This window comes from Lissotriton vulgaris, chromosome 9 (genome assembly GCF_964263255.1).
Source record: "Lissotriton vulgaris chromosome 9, aLisVul1.2, whole genome shotgun sequence".
NCBI lineage: Eukaryota > Metazoa > Chordata > Amphibia > Caudata > Salamandridae > Lissotriton > Lissotriton vulgaris.
Window position 1 is genome coordinate 1,216,146,398 of NC_141697.1, and position 23,426 is coordinate 1,216,169,823.

At 49.9% G+C, this 23,426-nt stretch overlaps 1 protein-coding gene across 1 annotated transcript in view; it reads right to left on the bottom strand.

Annotated features, from left to right (window-relative positions):
- PRKAR2A (protein kinase cAMP-dependent type II regulatory subunit alpha) overlaps window positions 1-23,426 on the bottom strand; it is a 711,046-nt gene that overhangs the window by 250,566 nt on the left and 437,054 nt on the right. Inside the window, exon 7 of the mRNA XM_086939313.1 lies at window positions 17,929-18,030. Within this exon, the coding sequence (XP_086795439.1) occupies window positions 17,929-18,030 (102 nt within the window). The remainder of the gene's footprint in view (window positions 1-17,928; window positions 18,031-23,426) is intronic.

The following is a 23,426-nucleotide window of genomic DNA, read 5'->3' on the forward strand; positions in this document are numbered from 1 at the left end:
AGGAAGGTGACTGCAAGCGGCACCCTGGTGCTCACTGTGCATCTGCCAGTTTGAACCAGTTCCAGGGGCACACCAGCCCCTGAGCTGGGGAAAGTCTGGCATGGGAGAGGGGTGTAACCACCCCCCTTCCTGGTCCCACCCATGGGCAGGACCTAGTCGCGTACCAGCCCCTTTCTTTAGAATAAAGGTGGAAGCAAGGACCCTTCTAAATTAGATCATCTTTGAATCCTGAAACTACTTTCTACGAAAGGAACTCAAGACTTCTTCCTAAGATTTCTCCCTTGTGACTAAGGAGTAGTCACCCTGCATCTGCGGGCACCATCAACCTGCGGTTTGCTGCACGTCCCTTCTCCGGAACCAGACCGACCAGCACTACGAGACCCGGCTTCCCTGGCACCTCTGACCTCTACCTACATCATCAGCCCAGCTGAGATTCGTGGGTGTGACGAGACCTCGAGGGACCGGCCATCTTCAGAACTGCACTACGCTTATCCAGCACGACCGCCGAGGGATCCTCGAGTAAGTGCTTTGGGGTTTGAGAAGCCCTAATCCTGAGCAGCTCCAGCACCGAAGTCCAGCCCCCCAGCATCCACGAGATCTGCGTGGGGCCCTTCTGCTCGTTGCTGCTCACCGCGTTGTCCGGCCACTTGCCTGCTGGCTTGTAGCCCTCTTGACGACGAACGACGACACTTCCATCGCTGGTCTGGTTGCTCCAGACTGGCCCTTGTTCCCCTCCAACAGAGGAGCACCCCGGACCCTCCTGGTCCACTCCAGACGCCATTTTGAGTCCACCGCGTGGGCTTGAATTTGCCAAGAGTTGTTGCCCCAATCCTGGCTGCAGCATCAACGACAGCAGATATCTTCGTGGGACAGCTCGCACCTCCATCCTAGTCGCCGACAACGCCTCCTGGTCCGAGAGACTGCAGAGCCCAGCGTCGCCCACTCACCTGGTCAAGGTGACTTCATCCAGTGCCATCCTGGTGCCCATCTAATCACTGGCTAGTGATTCAGAACTTGGTCCCCTCTGCTTACAGGTACCATCTCCAGCTGATCCAGTCCTTGGATCGGCCCGGAACATCTTCATTGGTCGCCTGCCAGCAACTTCCACTTCAGGCTCCTGGTTCGTCGACGAAGAAACCCGACGACACTTGAACCCTATGCAGCCGCAGCCCCTGGGCTAGGTAAACCGAGTACCCCGGTGCTCCAGCGTAGACCAACTCTCTAAGTGTCTAGCTCCACTTTCGTTTTTGACCTACCTAGTTGGGTTCGCCCGAGAACACTAACTTTTGCATTTACTAGGATCCATAGACTTTGTCCCGCATTACACGTGAGAGTTCCCACTCTGCACACGGCGTTCCTAGACCTCCTGCTTCTAATCTAAGGGTTCAGCATTGTAGGCCTAGCGATTCCTAAGTCTTTGAGAGTAGTACTTACCTGCTAGTAATTTTGCATTCCACTTTTGTAGTATATGGTTTTCCGTGCCCCTCGGGCATTTGCGTAAATTGTGCGACTTTCAGAAATTCTTAGGGAGCTTTGTATTGTGCTTAGCGCCCTGTCCTCATAAAGAGTCCAGGGCTGTTGTGTTATAAATAAATATCCTTTTATTTTCATAACAACTTGTGTGGTGTCCTTTCACTTGGTGTTCAAGGGGTATATGTGATGGTATAACAGCTGGCTTAACACGCCCTCTAGAGTTTATCCTAAAGACTGCTCTTGTCCATGCTACTAGGATAGCTGGTCTATAAGGTTGACTTACAACCAATCATCAATAAGGGTCGTTTGGACTGATACATAGTGATCACTAGAATAGTGAGCACTGCATAGCAGGCCAACTTCTCACACACCTCTCCTCCGAAGGACACACGTTTTCTTCTTCCGTGTTCAACTGAGCACCCAGGTAGTGGATCTTCTGGGTGGGGTTCATTATGGACTTCTTGTAGTTGACTTGCAGACCCAACTTGCACATGAGTTGGAGGCATATCGACAGATGTTCTTCTAGAAGCGATGGGGATGAACTCTTCAGAAGCCAGTCGTCTAAGTACGGATATATGAAAATCCGTCTCTTTCGACTACAAGCCGCCACTACCGCCATACATTTTGAAAATGTTCTGGGAGATTATCTCAGGCCAAAAGGAAGCACTGCGTACTGATAATGATGAGCCGCTACTTGAAACCTGAGAAACTTGCGATGTTTTCTGGATACCGGAATATGAAAATAAGCGTCCTTCAGATCGATGGCGCACATCCAATCCCCCTGGTGTAATTGAGGGAAGATCTGGTGAAGAGCCAGCATTCGAAACCCTTCCTTCCGAATGAATTTGTTCAACCGTCTCAAATCCAGAATGGGTCTGAACTCTGTAACTGGACCTTTTTTCTTGACAAGAAAGAATCGAGAGTACAGGCCTTGACCTCTCTGCTGAAATGGAACTGGTTATATGGCCTTCTTCTTCAGAAGGAAGTTTGCTTCCTGTTGTAAGCGCTTTATATACCACTGTACCATCTTTAGAGGACGGATGACAGGGGGTGGCTTCTTGAATCTCAAAAGGTACCCGCTCTGAATGATACCCAGCACCCATCTGTCCTTTGTGATCTGTTTCCACTCGTCCAGATAACACACAATACTTCCTCCAACCGGAGTGGGACATGGTTGTAGAGGAAGCCTCCGTTCATTGTTTTTGAGGCTGCTTGGTAGCAGATGATTGGTGCCTATTTCCATTGCCTCTGCCTCGTCCAGGCCGTCGCTGTTGGTATTGCGACCTCTGTTGATTCTGGCCTTGATTTTGCGAAGACCAATTCGTCTGTTGGCTCCTCTGCTGAAAAGATCTCTTGTCATAGGGACGAAAATTACCCTGACGTTTAAATTCTTTCTTCTTTTCAATGCCTACTGCCTTAAGAGTGTCCAACTCCACTTTCATTTTAGACATCTCGTCGTCTGTGTGAGATCCAAACAGAGTCGAACCATTAAACGGTAAATTTACCATTTTCCTCTGAGCCTCCGGCTTTAGCCCCGTAAGGCGAAGCCAAGCTGTACGTCTTTCACAAACACCGTGTGCATAACCATGAGCTGACAGGTCCGCCGCATCAGCAGCCGCGCTAATGCTCTGGTTAGCCACCAATCCTCCTTATTCCACTATTTCCAGGAAGTCTTTCTGATCCTCCTTAGGGAGTTTATCTGCAAAACGAGCCACTGAGTCCCAGAGCAGACGGTCATAGCAGCCCAATAAGGCTGCTGCACTGGCCACTCGCATGACCGATCCTGAGGTATTGCACATTCCTCGCCCCAAGGAATCCATACTCTTACTATCCTTTTCAGGTGGAGCAGAAGAGGTAGATGCTGCAGAATGCGCTTTTCTGACTGCCGCTACAATCAGTGAGTCTGGTGGTGGGTCAGAACGCAAAAACATTGGATCTTCTTCTGGAGCCTTGTACTTCTTTGCAATCCTAGAAGGACCTGAACCCACCGTGGCCAGAGTTAGGAATGTTCTCATCGCTGGTTCTATCAACCCGGGCACTAACGGCAGAAGAGGCCTGCCAGTCGTCTTGTGATGCAGGGTTTCAAAGATGACTGACGTTGCTACTTGGGGAACTGCCATCTTGATGTTGAATTTACTCGCTCCACGACATAACACATCATTAAATGTGCTAAAATCATCCACGGGAGACACTCTGGAAGGAGGTGTAGATGATCTAGTTGGAGAATAGTCTCCATATGAAGATCTTGAAGAAGACGAAGATGATGTAGAAGATGGAGTAGGGGTTCTACGTCTTCTCTGAGGAGTTGCCGATCGCTGCCTCCTACGCTCCCTTGAACGTGATTTCTCTCTCACTAAGGATCTTGAGCGTGATCTTCTATGCAGCTCCCTCCGAGGGACCGGAGCTCTCTCTCCCATCACCGGACGCATTTTCCAATGTCTTAGACTTCCCAGCTACCTCGGTGACAAGTTAACAGGCCGTTCTGTATGCTCAGGTGAAGCCTCAGGTGACACCTGCACAATATTCAGCCCTGCTGAAGACTTGGAAGCTCTGGAAACTGCACTGTGCTCAGAGACCAATGAACCAGAAGGATTCAGTTGTCTGGGCACCAATTGTCTGCCATCTAACTCCTGCCTTGAGGTTGAGCCCGAATGAGCCACCACAGAAGAGTCCTGGTGCACTATCTCTTGCCCCACTGCAGATCTGTCGTCTTGCTGATCATGCGGGGAAGTTTCCACTATAGGTACGGGACTTATTTCTGACCTCGACAAAGACCTAATTGAGGTCTGAGAGGCTGGTCTTGACAGTCTCGACGCCGACCTGTGTTCAGGTGGGGGAGACCTAGACACTTCATGCTTCGAGCCCGAAGCAAGCTTCGACGTCGACCTACGTCGCGATGGAGACCTTGACCTTCTCTTTTTAGGTCTCGATGTCGAATCCTTCGACGCCATTCTTCCTCTCGACGTCGACCTTTTTCCTCGACGACAACGTACGTCTCTCTCTCGACCTCGGTCTATCCTTCAACGTCGATCGATGACTCCCTTTCGACGTCAACACTTTACCCTTCGATGTCGACACACGATCCTTCGACGTCAGGCGTCTCTCTTCCCTTGAAGTCGACCTTTCACGATCCTTCGACGTCGAATGTTGTACTCCCGACGTCGTCCTTACTGCAATCGACACCAATTGTCTCGACGTCGAAAAGGATTTCGACGGCGACTGTCGAGACGCTGAACCTTGACTCACCGGCGAAGTCCTCGACGTCGACGGAGCCCTCTTCGACGCCGACGGCGATCTGGATCTCGATGTCGAGCGCAGCTTTTTTGACGGCGACGCTCCCTGGAGTCGATGTTTTTTAGTCCTACCTTCTGGAGACGCTGATCTTCATCGTTTAGGCTGAGAAGATGGCTTAGCAGATGATAACAAGCCTTTGGAACTCTTCTCACCACGGGTTTTTCTCTCCAGAAGGCCCAGCAACCTCATTTTCTCCCTTTCTCTCAAAGTCCTATTTGAAAGGTTGAGGCAGTGATAACAATCTTCCACCTTATGAGAAGCTGGAAGACACACCACACAAACAGAGTGTGGGTCAGTTTTCGACATCTTCTTCCCACAGGAAGGGCATTTGTAAAATAAAGGTGGCATTCTGACTAAAAAAGACCAACAGTTTAGTCAGAAAAAGATAACAAACCACCACCAAAGCTATATTTTGCCAAAAAATGACAAGAAAAACCAACTTCTGACAGAAAATACTACAAATGAGCAGAGCTCAAGTTCCAGGTTCCTCACAGAACAAGCCGGAAAAAAGAACTGACCTAACTGTCACCTGTGGTGCATGATGGGAACAGAGTTCTCCTGGAGGCCTTAAAGGCAAAGTGTGCAGATTCTCTGGGGCCTTAAAGGCAAGGTGCCAGTCTGATTTTCTGTACACAGACATTTTTCTCATATGCAGCCTTTTAGGCTAAAAACAGTTTACAACAGGTTCTTCAATGAAAATAAAAGGTTTTTCATGATTATGAAATGCATTTTAGGCTCATGCCTGTTTATTGCATTTATATACAGCATATTTTCATGTTTCAGAACGTGTGTAAGGATTGGTTTGATTAGCCTATGTATTAATGTTAGGCTGCATATTATGGTTATTATACATGTATATGTGTATAATTAGTTAGTACTATGTACTTTTGGTTATATTTACACATATATATGTATATTGTTTGTGTTCCGGGTTCCCGCTCATGGGCGGAGATAATTCAGTGCTTATGACTATTAATGAGTATACCCCTGGAAGAGAACTAGGATTACAGGTAATTATCTTATCCTTCTCTTCCAGGGGATACTCATCAATAGTCATAAGCACTGAATAGAGTAGCAAGCCCATCCCATACCCTGCGGACGAATACCAGTCTCCCTAAACAGTATACTAATAAACATTACCCTAACAAATTCCTCAGGGATGCTTGACCAACTTGAGCATCGGCCTGAGTATCAGAATCAAGGCAGTAATGGCGTGCAAAGGTATGGACCGAACGCCACGTAGCTGCCTTACAAATTTCATGAATAGGAACATTTTTAAGCATTGCTATCGTAGCAGCTTTTCCTCTAGTGGAATGCACTCTCGGCTTGCTCGGGAGCTGTTTCCGTGCCAACTGATAAGATAACATAATGCATGAAACAATCCATCTAGAAATGGACCTCTTAGATGCAGACAAGCCTGTATTCAGAGGGCCATAGTTCACAAACAAATGATCAGACTTTCGAACACTCTTGGTCTTGTCAAGATAAAATTTCAGCACTCTTTTTAGGTCCAAAGAGTGTAGAGCTTTCTCAGATGGAGTGTTCGGACTAGCAAAAAACGTAGGTAGTGTAACTGACTGGTTAATGTGAAAATCCGAGATCACCTTAGGAAGGAATCTCGGATGAGTGCGAAGTACCTCTCTATTCGCATGGAAAACAAGATAAGGTTCTGTTGAACAAAAAGCCTGTATCTCGCTCACCATGCGCGCAGAAGTGATAGCTACTAAGGAGGCCACCTTCCACGACAGATGTTGAAGGGACGCCTTATGAATAGTTTCGAATGGGGGACCCATCAATTTGGACAAAACCACATTCAACTCCCAAGGTGGAGAGGGAGCCCTCACCGGAGGGTAAACTTTCTTGAGACCCTCAAGAAAATCCTTTACCACAGGCATTTGAAAGAAAGAAACCTGAGTGGTAGACTTTAGATATGCTGTTATTGCTGCCAGACGGACCTTTATAGAAGAATATTGTAAACCTGCTTTGGCCAAAGAAAGTAAGTATGGTAACAGTACCTGTTCTTGACCTCGAATCGGGTCATGACCTTCAGCAACACACCACATGAAAAACCGCTTCCACTTGAAAGCTTACGACTTTCTTGTAGAAGCTCTCCTCGCCTCTCTCAAAATGTGCATACAGTCCTGCTAGAGGCCTAAGTGCCCATAACGGACAAACTCAGGAGCCATACTGCTAGCTTCAGGGACGGCAGGCTGGGATGGAACAGTCTGCCGTTCTCTCTGGTCAGTAGATCCGGACAGCAAGGCAGCCTCCTGTGCGGTACTTTGGACAGATACAGGAGATCCGGATACCACCATTGGCGTGGCCAATCCGGAGCCACCAGGATCATGTCTATCTTGGACTTGTACAGTTTCTTGATCACCAAGGGAATTAGTGGAATCAGTGGGAAAGCGTAGAGTAATGTCTCTGACCAGTCCATCCATAGAGCATTCCCCTTGGACCCTCGTTGTGGGTATCTGGACGCGAAGACGCAGCATTTTGCGTTTTCGGCGTCTGCAAAGAGATCGCTTTCTGGTGTCCCCCAGGCCTGGAAGATATCTTTTATTACTTCTTCTTTTAAGACCCAGTCATGTGCTTCTGCGAAGTTTCTGCTTAGGTCGTCCGCTTGGATGTTGACACCTGGCAGATGGACCGCCGATATGCTCATACCCCGAGCCAGAAGCCACTTCCAGATTGCTCGCGCTTCGAGTGACAGAGGTCTGGGTCTCGTTCCGCTCTGCTTGTTCAGATAGTACATCGTTGTTGTATTGTCCGTTTGAACAAGTAGGGAGGATGTCTTGATCGCGGGAAAGAAAGCCTTGAGAGCTAGGTGGACAGCTCTGAGTTCCAACATGTTTATGTGATGGTCTTTCTTTCTCTGACCACACTCCTTGAACTTGAAGCGATCCCAGATGAGCGCCCCATCCCTGAAGGGACGCATCCGTCACCAGTGATTGTCTGGGCATGTCCTCCTGGAAAGTGTCTCCCACTACCAGATGACTCCGCTGCATCCACCATCGGATGGAGATCTGTACTGACCAGGCTAGTGACAGTTTGTCCTCCCAACGATTTTAAAACTGGGACCACTGGTCCTCCAGAGTCTGTTGCAGAGGTCTCATGTGCAGCCTGGCGTTTGGAACAAGGAAAATGCATGAAGCCATGGACCCTAGAAGAGACGAGATCTGCCTGGCCGTGGGACGAGGAGTCTTCAGTAGCGTTTGACACTTGAGGAGAATAGAGGATAGTCTCTCCTCCGAAGGATACGCTTTTGCGTCCTTTGAATCCAGAAGTGCGCCCAGATAGTGTATCCTCTGCGTTGGATTGAGGATAGACTTCTTGAAGTTCATGTGCCGGCCAAGTCTCCGCAGCTGATATATGCAGAACGTGAGATGTTGCTGAAGTAGAATCGGAGACGCACTCTTTAGCAGCCAATCCTTTAGGTAGAGATAGACGAAAAGGTCTTCTTCCTCAGGAAAGCAGCTCGACTGCCATGCACTTTGAAAACGTGCGAGGAGCTGACTTTAGCCCGAAGGGTAGGACTGTGAACTGGAAGTGGCTTGTATGGATGCAAAACCTTAGAAACTTCCGATGCTTTGGGGCGATGGGGATGTGAAAATAAGCATCTTGAAGATCTATGGAGCACATCCAGTCCCCTTGATGCAGAAGTGGAATTATTTGATGTAACGCCAACATTCTGAACTTTTCTCGCCGAATGAACTGGTTGAGGCGCCTGAGATCTAGAATGGGCCTGAACTCCTTGTTTGGACCTTTCTTTGGAACTAGAAAATATTGGGAGTAAATGCCTTGCCGACGCGGTGTCTTTGGGACCTCCTCAATGGCATTCTTTAAGATCAAGGCAGACGCTTCTTGTCTCAAAAGATTAATACGATGGGTCACAGACTTTTGAGGAGGAATGGAAGACGGAGGGGACTTGAATCTGATGGCATATCCATTCTTTACAATATTCAGAACCCATTTGTCTATTGTGATGTTTGTCCACTCTTCAGGCAAAAACGAACACTTCCCCCCCACCGGAGTGGGTAACGGGCTCAGGGGAAGCAAAAACTCACTGTTTTTGTTGCTGCTGCTTGTTTACAGGTGCACACTGCCTGGAAATGCCACCTCTTCCTCAACCAGGATGACGCTCTGAGAACTGAGATCTTACCTGATTCTGCTGAGACGACCATTGAGGGGTTTTAACCCTCTGCTGGTTCTGTCTCCTGTCGTACGGACGGTATTTTTTCTTAAAATCCTTCCTTTTCTCAAGACCAACAGCTCTCACTGTATCAAGTTCTGTTTTCATACGTGACATCTCATCATCAGCATGAGATTCAAAGAGTGATTTCCGTTAAAGGGCAGGTTAAGAATTCGGTGTTGTGCCTCAGGCTTAAGACCCATGAGCCTCAACCAAGCGGAGCGCCTGGCGCAGAGTCCATGTGCGTAACCATGCGTAGATAAGTCAGAAGCATCAGCGGCTGCACTAATCACCTGGTTAGCTACTAGCCCACCTTCATGTAAGATCTCCAGAAAATCGTGTTTGTCTTCTTTTGGAAGCTTCTCCGCGAAACGAGAAATGGAGTCCCATAGGGCACGGTCATAGCGACCCAGCAAAGCTGAAGCACTGGCGACTCATGTAGGAAGCATAGGTGGCACACATTCTTTTTCCTACTGAGTCCATAGCCTTACTGTCTTTATCCGGTGGCACAGAAGATGACGCCGCTCCTGTTTAATTCTTATGTGCTGCTGAGACAATTACAGAATCCGGTTTTGGCTCAGCCCTCAGAAAAAACGGATCATTGTCCGGTGCTTTATATTTCTTAGCGATCCGAGAAGGAACCTCTCCCAATGCTGCTGGAGTTAAGAACTTGTGTTCCGCTGGCTCCAACAGACTTGGCACCAGAGGAAGTAAGGGCCTTGACGTTGGCTTTTGGTGCAAAGTCTCGAAAATGACCGTTGTCTTGGTGGTAGAGACCAGCATTTCGATATTCAGTTTAGCTGCTCCACGACAGAGAACCTCATTAAAGGTAATCACGTCATCAATCGGTGAAATGAAATCCTACTTGGAGGAGTTGATGACAGTGTCGGCGAATAGCCCCTTTTCGAATTTGTAGATTTTGTAGAGGATCTAGTATCGCGCCTCTTCGAAGAATGGCGATGTGACGATCTAGACGAAGGTGAAGTCCGCCTCCTCACTGATGGAGACTTTCTCGGAGGAGGTCGCTCACGTCTTCTAGGAGAGTGCACCAAATGTCTTTGAGGGGATCTTGATCTTGAAGCAGGTCTTGCAGACACAGGAGACCGGGAATAAGACCTTGGAAGATTTATTTACCTTATCTTCCAGTCTCTAATCTCCCCCAGCCAGCGGGGCGAGATGTTAGTTGCCGGCTGAACAGGTGAAGGTGCTCTCGAGGGCTCTGGAGAGACTTTCACAATCTGTAGTTCAGGGGAGGAAGAGGAACTCCCAGAAGACACAGTATTAGCCTCAGACCGGTCTTTAGACACCGTCCTAGGCTTCTTAGGTGCAGGAGACGCAGACGACGACCTCCTCGACAACGATCTCCTTAACAGCGATCTCCTCGTCGGCGTCTACTTCCTCTGCGGCGATTTCCTCGGCGGCGATTCCCTGGGCGGAGATTCCCTGGGCAGAGATTCCCTGGGCAGAGATTCCCTGGGCAGAGATTCCCTGGGCAGAGATTCCCTGGGCAGAGATTCCCTGGGCAGAGATTCCCTGGGCAGAGATTCCCTGGGCGGAGATTCCCTGGGCGGAGATTCCCTCGGCGGAGATTCCCTCGGCGGAGATTCCCTCGGCGGAGATTCCCTCGGCGGAGATTCCCTCGGCGGAGATTCCCTCGGCGGAGATTCCCTCGGCGGCGATTCCCTCGGCGGCGATTCCCTCAGCGGCGATTCCCTCAGCGGCGATTCCCTCGGCGGCGATTCCCTCGGCGGCGATTCCCTCGGCGGCGATTCCCTCAGCGGCGATTGTCTCTTAGGCATCGACGTCATGCTCCTCGGTGGCGATGAATTTCTCAACGTCGTCTTTGCGCTCTTTGTGCTGAGAAGAAGGCCTCTTGGAATGAACATCTTCTCTTCCACTCACAGTTTCTCCTAGTCTGACAGGGACTGAAGCCTGCTCTTCTCCCTCTCCCTGAGAGTTCGGTTAGACAACTTGCTGCAGTGGAAGCAGAGTTCTGGCTTGTGAGAAGATGGTAAACAAGCTACACAGACCGAACGAGGGTCTGACTAGGCCATTTTTTTACCACAGGCCAGACACTTAAACAAGGCCAGCATTATGACTGGAAAAATAGTCAAAAACCAGGAAAAAATTGTTGAATTAGTCAAACAATGACTAAAGACGTTGAGTAAAGACGAAAAAATTAGAGAAAAACCAGAATAAAGTGATAAAATATCACAAACTGGCGAGCTCAATGCTTCAGGATCCTCACAGAAGGAGCCGGAAAAAAGAACTGACCTAACTGTCACCTGTGGTGCATGATGGGAGCCTGGAGGCTCATGGAGGTCTTAAAGGCACGGCGCCAAGTTTTTCAGTTGTTACTATGCAGCCTTTCTAGGCTAAATCTGATTCTATGATCCTGCCTGGTTTACCTTTGAAAATAAAGGTTGTGTGTTTCAAAGCAACCCAGGGCAGTGTTTCTTCATTACATTATCATATAATGTATTATATATGTCTTTATTTAACAAATGTAAAAGTGTTACAAGCAATAATGGCAGTTTTTTTTAGCCTAGTATGGTGTATTTCAGGCTGCATATTTATGTGTATATGCATATTATCTATATATATATATATATATATGCATATTATTGGCTATTGCTCCGGGGTCCCGCACGTAGGCGGGACTATTCAGTGCTTATGACTATTGATGAGTATCCCCTGGAAGAGAAAGGTATGTACTGAACGCCATGTAGCCGCCTTACAAATCTCAGATATTGGAATGTTGCGATGGAGCGCGGTTGTAGAAACTTTCCCTCTAGTAGAATGTGCACGAGGTTTGCCCTGTAAAGCTTTGTTAGCTAATTGGTAAGACCGAGCTATACAGGAGACGATCCATCTCGAGATAGACCTTTTTGAAGCTGACAGACAGGTATTAGTTGTACCATAATTAACAAAGAGCCGGCTAGACTTCCTAAGTGGAAGAGTTTTAGCCAGGTAAAATTTCAAAACCCTCCGGAGATCTAGAGAGTGTAAAGACCTCTCCGGGGGAGTGGTTGGTTGAGGGAAGAAAGTAGGCAGAGTGGTGGTCTGATTGATATGGAAATCAGAGACCACCTTGGGCAGGAAGCCTGGCTGTGTTCTCAGCATACCTCTATTGGCATGAAACACTGTGTAAGGTTCCTTGCAACACAGAGCCTGGATCTCGCTCACCCTGCGGGCTGAGGTGATGGCTACCAAAAAGGCAGCTTGCCAGGTCAAGAGCTGCAAAGAAGCCTTATGAATCGGCTCGAAAGGACACCCATTAACTTGGTAAGTACGATGTTAAGCTCCCAGGGAGGAGAGGGGGACCTCACTGGTGGAAACACTTTCTTAACCCCTTTAGTGCTAAGGCATTATCATCATTTTGCTTTGATTTCCATTGAAATGAATGGGCAGTGCATGAAGAGTTACCCTTGTCATTAGCAGCCAAGTGGTTAAGACCCTCTTAGAAATCTTTGACCACAGGCATGAGGAAGAATGACGTCTGAGAAGGAGACTTCCTATAGGCTGTTATTGCCGCTAAGTGAACCCTGATGGAGGGGTACTTCAGGTCTGACCTTGCCAAATAGAATAAGTATGGGAGAATCACCTGCTCCTGACCTTGAATCAGATCAAGAGCATTGTCCATAAACCAAATGTAAAATCTCTTCCACTTGAAAGCATAAGACTTTCTGGTGGAGGGCCTCTTTGCTTCTCTCAGGAAGTCCATAAAGTCAGCCGAGAGGTCTAGGTGGCCATACTGGATGACCTTAGGAGCCATGCCGTCTATCGAAGGGTAGGGAGATTGGGGTGAAACACCCTCCCCTCGTCCTTGGTCAGCAGGTCTGGGCGGCAGGGCAGCCTCCGGTGAGGAACCTCTGACAGCTGGAGGAGATCCGGGTACCTCCACTGGCGTGGCCACTCCGGCGCTATCAGGATCATCCTGGTGTTGGTACTGCAGAATTTCTATATCACCGCCGGGATCATAGGCAGTGGAGGAAAAGCGTACAGCAATGTCTGAGACCAACTGATCAAAAGTGCATTCCCTGTGATCCCTGCTGGGGGAATCTGGACGCGAAGACTTGGCATTTCGCGCTTTCCGCGTCTGCGAACAGATCTATATCTGGTACACTCCATTGTCGAAACACCTCCTGTGCGACCTCTTCGTTGAGCACCCAGTCGTGCGCTTCTACAAAGTCTCTGCTTAGGCAGTCCGCCTAAACTTTCAGGATTCCTGGAAGGTGAACTGCAACGATGGAGAGACCTCTCGCCAGAAGCCACTGCCAAATGGACTGAGCTTCCAGAGACAGAACTCATGACCTGGTGCCACTTTGTTTTACAGATAGAACATCGTTGTTGTGTTTTCTGTCTGAACTTGAATGTGGCTGGAGTGCAGAGACGGGTACAGGGACTTGAGCGCCAGATAGACAGCCCGTAGTTCCAAGAAGTTGATATGATAGCTTCTTTCTGTCTCGGACCAGAGACCTTGTACCTGCAGCTGGTCCATATGAGCACCCCAGCCCTGCATTGAGGCATCTGTGACCAATGTCTGCGTTGGTGGCGACTGATGAAACGGACCTCCTTGCAACAGGTGAGAACGTTTCATCCATCTGATGGAGTCTCTGGCTACTTGATGAAGAGAAACACCATCTTCCCAGTGGCCTGACCTCTGAGACCATTGGTCCTCGAGTGCCTGCTGCAGAGACCTCATGTGAAGGCGTGCATTGTGCACAATGTAGATGCACGATGTCATCGACCCCAGTAGTGACGACACTTGTCTGGCTGTAGGACTTTGGGTGTCGAGCATGGTGCGGCACATCAGAAGCATTGATGACAACCTCTCCTCCGAAGGATACACGCTTGCCTCTGCGGAGTCCAAGGAAGCGCCCAGATAATGTATTCGTTGAGTGGGGTTGAGGACCGACTTCTTGTAGTTGACTTGCAACCTCAAAGAATGCATCATGTTGAGACAGTAAGAGAGATGGCTCTGAAGCGGAACAGGTGTGGAGCTTTTTAGGAGCGCGTCTAGGAAGGGATAGACTAAGATCTTCCGCCTGCGGAGGAAGGCAACCACCACCGCCATGCACTTGGAGAATGTCCGTGGGGCGGATTTGAGGCCGCACGGAAGCACTCGATACTGGTAGTGGTGACGGGCTATCTGAAATCTGAGAAATTTGCGATGCTTTACTGAGACAGGTATATGAAAATAAGCGTCCTGCAGGTCGATGGCACACATACAGTCTCCCTGGTGAAGGTGCGGAAAGATATGATGCAGGGCTAGCATACGTAATTTCTCCTTTCTGATAAACCTGTTCAACAGGCGCAGGTCGAGGATAGGTCTGTACTCTTTGGCTACTCCCCACTTTTGGACTAGAAAGTATTGGGAGTATACTCCCCGATTTCTTCGTATGGGAGAGACCTCCTCTATGGTCTTCTTTGCAAGAAGGGTAGATACTTCGTCTTTCAAAAGTTGACTTTGGATTTGAGGAAGGCGTTTGACTTGCGGAGGAACTTGCGGAGGAGGAGACTTGAACCTCAGCAAGTAACCATGCTGTACTATATTCAGCACCCATTTGTCTCTTGTTATGGCTTTCCACTCTTCCAGGTGACAAGCTACACTCCCTCAGAGGAAGCAACGACTCAAGTCTTGGGAGGCTTCTTGGAGGTGGACTGTTGGCTGTTGTTGCTGTCTCTACCTCTCCCAGGGCGTCTTTGTTGGAACTGGGATGTTTGATGGTTCCAGGAGGACCACTGAGGGGTTTGAACCCTCTGTTGAAACAAAAGTTTGTCGCCCTGACGAAAACGTTTCTTGAACTCCTTGCGCTTTTCCAGATCAACAGCCTTGACAGTGTCCATCTCAGCCTTCATTTTGGTCATCTCGTCATCAGCGTGAGCCCCAAACAGAGATGAGCCATTGAATGGGAGGTTCAGAATTTTCTTCTGGGCATCAGGCTTGAGGCCTGTGAGGCGCAGCCAGGCCGAGCGTCGTGAACAGACTCCATGGGATTAGCATGAGCGGTAAGATCTGAAGCGCCCGCTGCAGCACTTATTACCAGATTGGCTACTAGCTCTCCTTCCTGTAGAATTTCATCCTGCCGGTCTTCTTTGGGAAGCCTCTCGGTGAAACGTGTGAGGGAGTCCCAAAGAGATCTTTCGTATCTCCCGAGAAGGGCAGGGCAGAGGAACTCGCAACCTTCATTGATGACGCTGAAGTATTGGACATCTTCCTCCCATATGAGTCCATCTGTTTGCTATCCTTCTCAGGAGGCACAGAGGATGAGGTAGAAGCAGAGTGGGACTTCATGGCTGTGGCCACAATGACCGAGTCCACTGGTGGGTTAGCCCTGAGAAACAAGGGGTCCTCTTCTGGAGCCTTGTACTTTTTGGCGATTCAGGATGGCAGGGAACCCACCGTTGCAGGAATGCGGAAGGTGGCCATCGCCGGTTCCAAGAATCCAGGCACCAGTGGTAGCAGCGGGCCAAGAGCTGTCCGGTGTTGCAAATTGTCAAAGATGACAGACGTGGGAACCACCGGGTTATGCAAAGTGATGTTGAGTTTCTTTGCACCCCTACCCCGAACATCTGTGAAGGTCGAGATGTCATCTATGGGCGACACCCGCAATGGAGGCGTTGAGGAGAAGGTCAGAGAGTGTCCCAGACAGTAGATCTCGTAGAGGAAGACCATGTAGGTGATCTTGTGCGTCTCCTCTTATGGGGCCTATTGTGATGACGGCTGTGACGACCCCTGGACCTAGACGGACATGTAGAGGGTGATCTTGGTCTGGAAGGAGCCCTTGGTCTGGAAGGTGATCTTGGCCTGGAAGGCGATCTTGGTCTCCTAAGGGGAGACTTCGAGGGTCCAGCCGGAGTGCTTGTCCGAGAAGTGGGCCCGGATGATGAATACGTGTGGGAGTAATAAGAGTCCGGACTACTGCCGCCACAGCACCTTGCAGACGGCGAGGTGACAGACTGCGGGCCCTCCCCTCCACAGGTTTGTGGGGTGCTTCTGGTGAGATCTCCACAATGTGCAGTCCTGGAGATGACAACCGGTCTCCTGACGATCACCTGGACCCGGGATCTGACTGTCGCGTGGGCTCCGCAATACCTATGACCTCTTCTCCCGACGTAGAGTGCTTCGACGGTGATGAGGTCTGGGTCACCAGCAGCGTCTAATGAGGTCTCGATGTCCTTGACGTTGATAGTCTGCGGCGATGAGGGGACGTCGATCTTCGGCGCCGAGTTGGAGACCTCGACGTCGATCTGCTACAGCGCCGAGCCCACGGCGATCTTTCACGACGTCGTGTCGACGGCTAACCTTCTTGCAGTCGTGTCGATGGCGAACCTTCTTGCCGACGTGTCAACGTCTATCTTCTTGACGTCGAGTGATGGACCTCGCCGATCCACTCGACGGCGGCACGCCCCTTTGGTGGCGAGATATTAGCTGTTGCTACTCTTGACGCTGACCCCCTCGAGGGTGGCAGAGAGTGTCTCGACGTTAACGGAAGCCTCGACGCCGGAGACTTAGGTCTCTCAGCAACTACAGCTTTAGAGTCCGAAGAATGGTGCCTTGACACCGACTTACTTGCATGCGGCGAAGACTCTCGACGTCGAGATGGTGTTCCTTAAGAGTGTCTGGGCCTCTTTGATGGCGACTTTGACGTCGACGGTGAATCTCTCGTCCCCTTTCTCTTCCTAGGGTCAGGAAAGGTGGAACGTCGCCGCTTTTGACGTTGCTTGCTGGAAGATGATGTCTTGGGGCCTCCATGGCCACCCACCTGATGACTCTTGTCCTTTTCCAGCAGAGCATGAAGTTTAATGCGTTCCCTGTCACGCAGGGTCCGCCTGGAGAACTTCTGGCAATGGTGGTACTGGTCAGGATTGTTTGAGGATGGAAGGCACAACATTCACACCGAGTGTGGATCTGCCAGTGCCATTTTCTTGTCACAGGAAGGACATTTCCTGAATAAGGCTGGCATTCTGACTGGAAAAAAATGATGGAAGACCACAAAACCAGCAGCAGAAGCCTTTAGAAACCAGAAAACGTCGAATTTTCTGAAAAATTCTTTTCAAGATCAGTTTTAGTGAAAAAATTGAAGAGCTCAAGCTCAGGATCCTCACAGAAGGAGACGGAAAAAGAACTGACCTAACTGCCACCTGTGGTGCATCATAAGAGCAGGGGGTCGCCTACAGGTCTTAAAGGCACAGTACCCCTACTCAAATGCCTTAAAGGCAAGGTGTCCGTTTTCTTTGTTTTCTTTATACTCTACTGCAGCCTACTGGCAAATGCCAGCAATTACAGGTTTTTCTATGGCAATAAAGCATTGTTGTATGAAAAATGTTTACTGCTCTCTTTCTTCCTTAGGGGTTGGGAGAGTATAGGTGCTACTATACAAACCTATGTAATTTCAGCATCTTTGCCATTTTGGAAATATTTTAGGCTGCATGTATATGTTTTCACATATGCATATATATGTATATATATTTATTTTCTATATGCTCTAAGATCCTGCACATGGGCGGGGATTATTCATAGATTATGACTATTGATGAGTATCCCCTGGATGAGTACCTAGGTTACACCTGTTTTACACACCATCTGTCTTGGCTCCTTCCAAGTCTGATGGTTCTGAGGAAACTAGTAAAATATTTCAGATATGAATATCAAAGGTTTGTGGATTATGTTGATGGTCAAAGGTGTGTTTTTGCTTACAAATACACCAATGAGTGACCCTTTTGTCTCCAGGTAGTACTAGATTGTTGGAAAACTAAATGCATGTTATCCGGGTGGATAACAAGCAATGAAAAAGTACAAATAAATGATTAAAAGCCGTACACTGACAGAGGACCCTACATTTGGCAACTTTGCATGTTATAATATGGTCTGTGCTATAATCAATATGAAAGCAATGATTTCTTTTAGGTCTAACAGAATGCATTACAACTGCAGTCATTTCAAATTTGTCCAATAATCTCACCTCTAATGATTTAAGGATGGGTACAGACTCAATAAATAGCTCATATGTCTTTCTCTTTTGTGCATTGTTTTTCAAAACAAGTCTTCTAAAAGTATTTCGGTCCTGCAAAATAAACAAAGAATGCAGATTATGTCCACCATACAGCTGTTGGCAACGCTAACATTCACACTGACTAAATGTTGAACAGGTCCAGTAAGGCACATGGCTACACATGAATAAAATGTATATTACTGAGAAGAAATAAAGGCAATGTAATATGGAGGAAAGAAACGTGCACATAAGTTATTAACACTTTCTTCAAATACAGACAATTTAAAAAGGTGCATGAAAATACATTTTACTATCTGCAATGTCACTCCTCGATTTAAGAATATTGCCTGTTGTCAGGCTGGTAATCCTACGTATTAAAATTCATAGCACTTTAGAAAGTAACCTGTAAACTGTAGACCATCAACATCATTCGGTCCTCTTGGTGTCAACCAAAAGAGGCCACCTGTTTCCAATCACGAGAAAAGAAAGCAGGCATACATATATCAATCAATTATGGATATTTGTATAGCGCGCTACTCACCCGGAAGGGTCTCACGGTGCGGGGGTGGGGGAGGGGGGTCCGCTACTTCTCGAAGATCCAGGTTTTGAGGAGCTTCCTGAAGGACAGATGATCCTGGGTCAGCCGGAGGTGGATCGGGAGGGAGTTCCATGTCTTGGCTGCCAGGTAGGAGAAGGATCTTCCCCCGGCGGTGGCTTTGCGGACGCGTGGAACGGCGGCGAGGGCGAGGCTGGTTGATCGTAGCTGGCGGGTGGGTGGGTGCGTAGAAGGTCAGGCGGTTGTTGAGGTAGTTGGGGCCTCGGTCGTGGAGGGCCTTGTGTGCGTGGGTGAGGAGCCTGAACAAGATCCTCTTGCTGACAGGGAGCCAGTGCAGGACTCAGGTGGCCGGAGATGTGGCTGTGTCGGGGGATGTCCAGGACGAGTCGTGCGGAGGCGTTCTGGATGCGCTGGAGTCTTTTCTGAAGTTTGGCTGTGGTTCAGGCGTAGAGGGTGTTTCCGTAGTCCAGTCGGCTGGTGACGAGTGCCTGCGTGATTGTCTTCCTGGTTTCGGTGGGGATCCATCTGAAGATCTTACGGAGCATGCGCAGGGTGTTGAAGCATGACGATGAGACGGCGTTGACTTGTCTGGTCATCGAGAGGGAGGAGTCCAGGATGGAGCCCAGGTTGCGTGTGTGGTCCGTTGTTTTGGGTGTGGTGCCTAGGGCAGGGGGCAACCAGGAGTTGTCCCAGGCGGAGGGTGATGATCCCAGATGAGGATTTCCGTCTTGTCAGTTTCAGTCGGCTGATCTTCATCCATTCGGCAACGTCTTTCATCCCTTCGTGTAGGCTGGTTCTGGCGGTGGCGGGGTCGTTGGTGAGGGAGAGGATGAGCTAGGTGTCGTCGGCGTAGTAGATGATGTTGAGGTTGTGTTTGTGTGCGATGGCTGCGAGAGGGCTCATGTAGACATTGAAGAGGGTTGGGCTGAGTGATGATCCTTGTGGTACGTCGCAGATGACTTCGGTGCCCTCGGATCTGAACGGGGGGAGGCGGACTCTCTGGGTTCTTCCGGCGAGGAACGAGAAGATCCACCCCGTTGCCTTCTCTTGGATTCCGATGTTGCTGAGGCGCTGTACTAGGGTGCGGTGGCAGACAGTGTCGAACACTGCGGAGAGGTCCAGGAGGATGAGGGCCGCTGTTTCCCCGTTGTCGAGCAGGGATCTGATGTCGTCCGTGGCTGCGATGAGGGCAGTTTCGGTGCTGTGGTTGGCTCGGAAGCCGGACTGCGAGGGGTCGAGGGATCTGTTCGTTTCGAGGAAGTTGTCTGTTGACTGTCTTCTCGATGACTTTTGCGGGAAAAGGGAGGAGCGAGATGGGTCAGTAGTCCTTGAGGTCGGTGGGGTCCGCTGTTGGTTTCTTCAGGAGGGCGCTGAGTTCGGCGTGTTTCCAGGTCTCCGGGAAGGTGGCGGTGTTGAAAGAGGAGTTGATGATGTCCCGGAGTTGGGGGGGCGATGATGGAGTCGACCTTGTTGAAGACATGGTGGGGGCAGGGGTCGGTTGGTGATCCGGAGTGGATGGTGTTCATCGTGCGGGTGGTGTCTTCGGGGCTGATATATATTAAACTTTTCTAGCCATAAAACATTTTTCAATCACACTCATCTGCACTGCATCCTTTGTAACTTCACCTCAACTACTATTTTACTCACTGAGACGGTTAGGTCATCACGTGGATTACATGTAAATTAATATAGGATACTAATTCTGAAGAAACAATACAGCAGGTAAAAATCTTCTTTAGCATTTTGTTTTTATTGATGTGTATGTTTGACCAGAGTAACAAGTATCATGTACTTAGAAGGCACATGAAGAGCTTAGCCTTCCAGTCTAGAAATACGTTCTTATGTACCTGCTTATGCATCCATATGACGGCTGTAAAGGAGCCAAAGCCTACAGTAACTTCAAAATAATTAAACAACAGGGGGTGGTGATGGACAGAGTTTCTGAATTAAGTAGAATACTCTCACCCAGTCAAGAGATCAGGGTTTGATCCATCACCGTTTTTTAGCTCACTGCACCATCCCAGCTCAGAACCTGGCTATATGCAAATTAGTCTGTCCATGGCCCAGTGCATCATGGGAACAGGGCAGACCAAACTACCAAGCCAATCCTGATCTCTTGACTGGGTGAGAGTATTCTGCTTAATTCAGAAACTCTGTCCATCACCAACCCCTGTTGAACAAGTTACTTACCTTCGGTAACGATATATCTGTAAGAAACATTAGTTAGTGTTAGATTCCTTACCTTAGAATATCCCCAGGCGTCAGTCTGGATCCGGAAACTTTTGCGTAGCAGTACCCCTGCGCGTCGGTAGGCGTCGTCTGCAGGCGTCCCCTGCGGCTCCGCGTCCGTCGTCGGCGTCGTGCGCCGTGATGACGTCGCTGGAGTATATAGACGCCGCCTCCGCGCGCTGACGTCAGTTCTTTGCACACAGCATTTCCGCGCCAGGAGACGCAGAGCCATGAGAGAACCAACACTGGTGCCATGTAAAACTAGGGCCCTGAAAGGGATGTCCTTAACCCTAGGTATCAGTTCGCAGAACGGGGAGGATGGGTGGGATCGGTAAGGAATCTAACACTAACTAATGTTTCTTACAGATATATCGTTACCGAAGGTAAGTAACTTGTTCATCTGAAAGAAACACGTTAGTGTTAGATTCCTTACCTTAGAATACATACCCCAGCAATACCAACCCCGGTGGTGGGTCTGCGAACCAATACAATACTACACCAGAAAGTCCTGGAGGACAGAACGGCCAAAGAAGCCATCCCTCCGGACTTGACTGTCCAGGCAGTAGTGCCTCGCAAAGGTGTGCAGCGAGGCCCACGTAGCCGCTTGGCAAATGTCCTGCAAGGGGACTCCCCGGCCCAGGGCAGTGGTAGCCGCCGTGGCCCGAGTGGAATGGGCCCTCAGCCCAACAGGAGGCTCCTTCCGAGCCAAAGAGTAGCACGCTTTGATGCAGAGGACGACCCATCGAGAGATGGTTCGTTTACAGACCGCCCGTCCCTTCTTCGCACCCACGTAGCCAACAAACAGTTGGTCATCCACCCGGAACTGGCGTGTGCGATCCGTGTAAAATGAAAGCGCACGTTTTGGGTCCAGACGATGGAGCCGCTCTTCATCCTTTGAAGGATGCGGAGGCGGGAAGAAGGAAGGGAGGGTGATGGACTGCCCGATGTGAAAGGCCGAAACAACCTTGGGCAGGAAAGAAGGTCTAGTCCTCAGAACCACCTTGTCGGGATGAATGGACAGGAAAGGAGGTTGGACAGAAAGAGCCTGGAGCTCACTCACTCTCCTGGCAGAGGTGATGGCAACCAGGAAAGCCGTCTTTAAGGTCAGGAGACGGAGAGGGCAAGAATGAAGGGGCTCAAAGGGAGCACACATCAGAAAAGTTAGAACCAGGTTCAAATCCCACTGAGGCATCACAAACGGAACAGGTGGAAACATGTGAGTGATGCCTTTCAAGAATCGAGTTACAATCGGGGATTTGAACAAAGAAGGCTGATCAGGAAGCCTTTAAAAGGCTGAAAGGGCAGAAAGGTAGCCCTTGATAGTGCCCAGAGCAGAGCCCTGCTGGGCAAGAGAAAGAAGAAACAGAAGAACCTCCGAAAGAGGGGCAGAAAGAGGATCCACAGCCTTTGCTGTGCACCATGCCACAAATCTGTTCCACCGACAGGCGTATACCGACTTAGTGGAGGGACGCCTGGCTGCCAGAATAACATCACAGACTTCAGGAGGCAAGTCAAATGGCCTCAACTGCCGCCGCTCAATCTCCAAGCATGGAGGTGGAGACTGGACAGGTTCGGGTGGAGGACCGTCCCCTGCTGCTGCGACAGAAGGTCCTCCTGAAGGGGCAGGCGGATCGGGGGACCGACTGACATGCTGAGTAGCTCGGGATACCAGTATCTTCGAGCCCAGTCCGGAGCCACAAGGATAACTTGGGCCCGGTCGCGCCTGATCTTCTTCAGCACTCTGGGCAGAAGTGGTATAGGCGGAAAGGCGTATAACAGACCGCAACTCCACTCGCGCCGAAAGGCGTCGCCGTGCGAGTGCCGTCTTGGAAACTCCAACGCGCAGAACTAATGACATTGCGCGTTCTCTTCGGTGGCGAATAGATCTAACCAAGGCTCTCCCCATTGCAGAAAGATGCCTTGCGCCACGTCCGAGTTCAGACGCCATTCGTGATCCATCGAGCACCGACGGCTGAGTTCGTCCGCCCTGGCGTTCAGAGAACCTGCCAGGTGTTGAACCGTCAGAGTCACGCCCTGACGTTCCAGCCATTGCCAGAGGCGCAGAGCCTCCTGGCAAAGGGTCCACGACCCCACACCGCCCTGTTTGTTGCAGTACCACATGGCGGTGGTGTTGTCGGTGAACACCTGCACTACACTCCCGTTGACAAAGGGGAGGAATGCCTTCAGTGCCAGACGAATCGCCCGCAGCTCCAACAGATTGATATGGAGCCGGGACTCCGCCGGAGACCAGATGCCTCTGATCTCTGCCTCTCCCAAGTGGCCACCCCAGCCCTGGAGGGACGCGTCCGTCACGACAACGTGCTCCGGTTGGGGAAGGGAGAGGGACTTGCCCCTGACCCAATCGCGGTCCGTAAGCCACCACTGCAGTTGTCTCGCAGTGCCCTCCGAGATCAAGACGTGGTCGGACAAGTTGCCCTGATGCTGGGCCCACTGAAACTTCAGGTCCCACTGCAGAGCCCGCATCCGCCACCGAGCGTGATGCACCAGAAGGATGCAGGAAGCCATCAGTCCCAGCAGCCGCAGCGTCAACCTGACCGAAACCCGGGATAGCGGCTGAAAGATGGGAATCAAAGCCTGAATATCCCGAACCCGCCGTTCCGGAGGATAAACCCGAAACTGCGCCGAGTCCAGAACCGCTCCGATGAAAAGGAGCTTTTGAGAG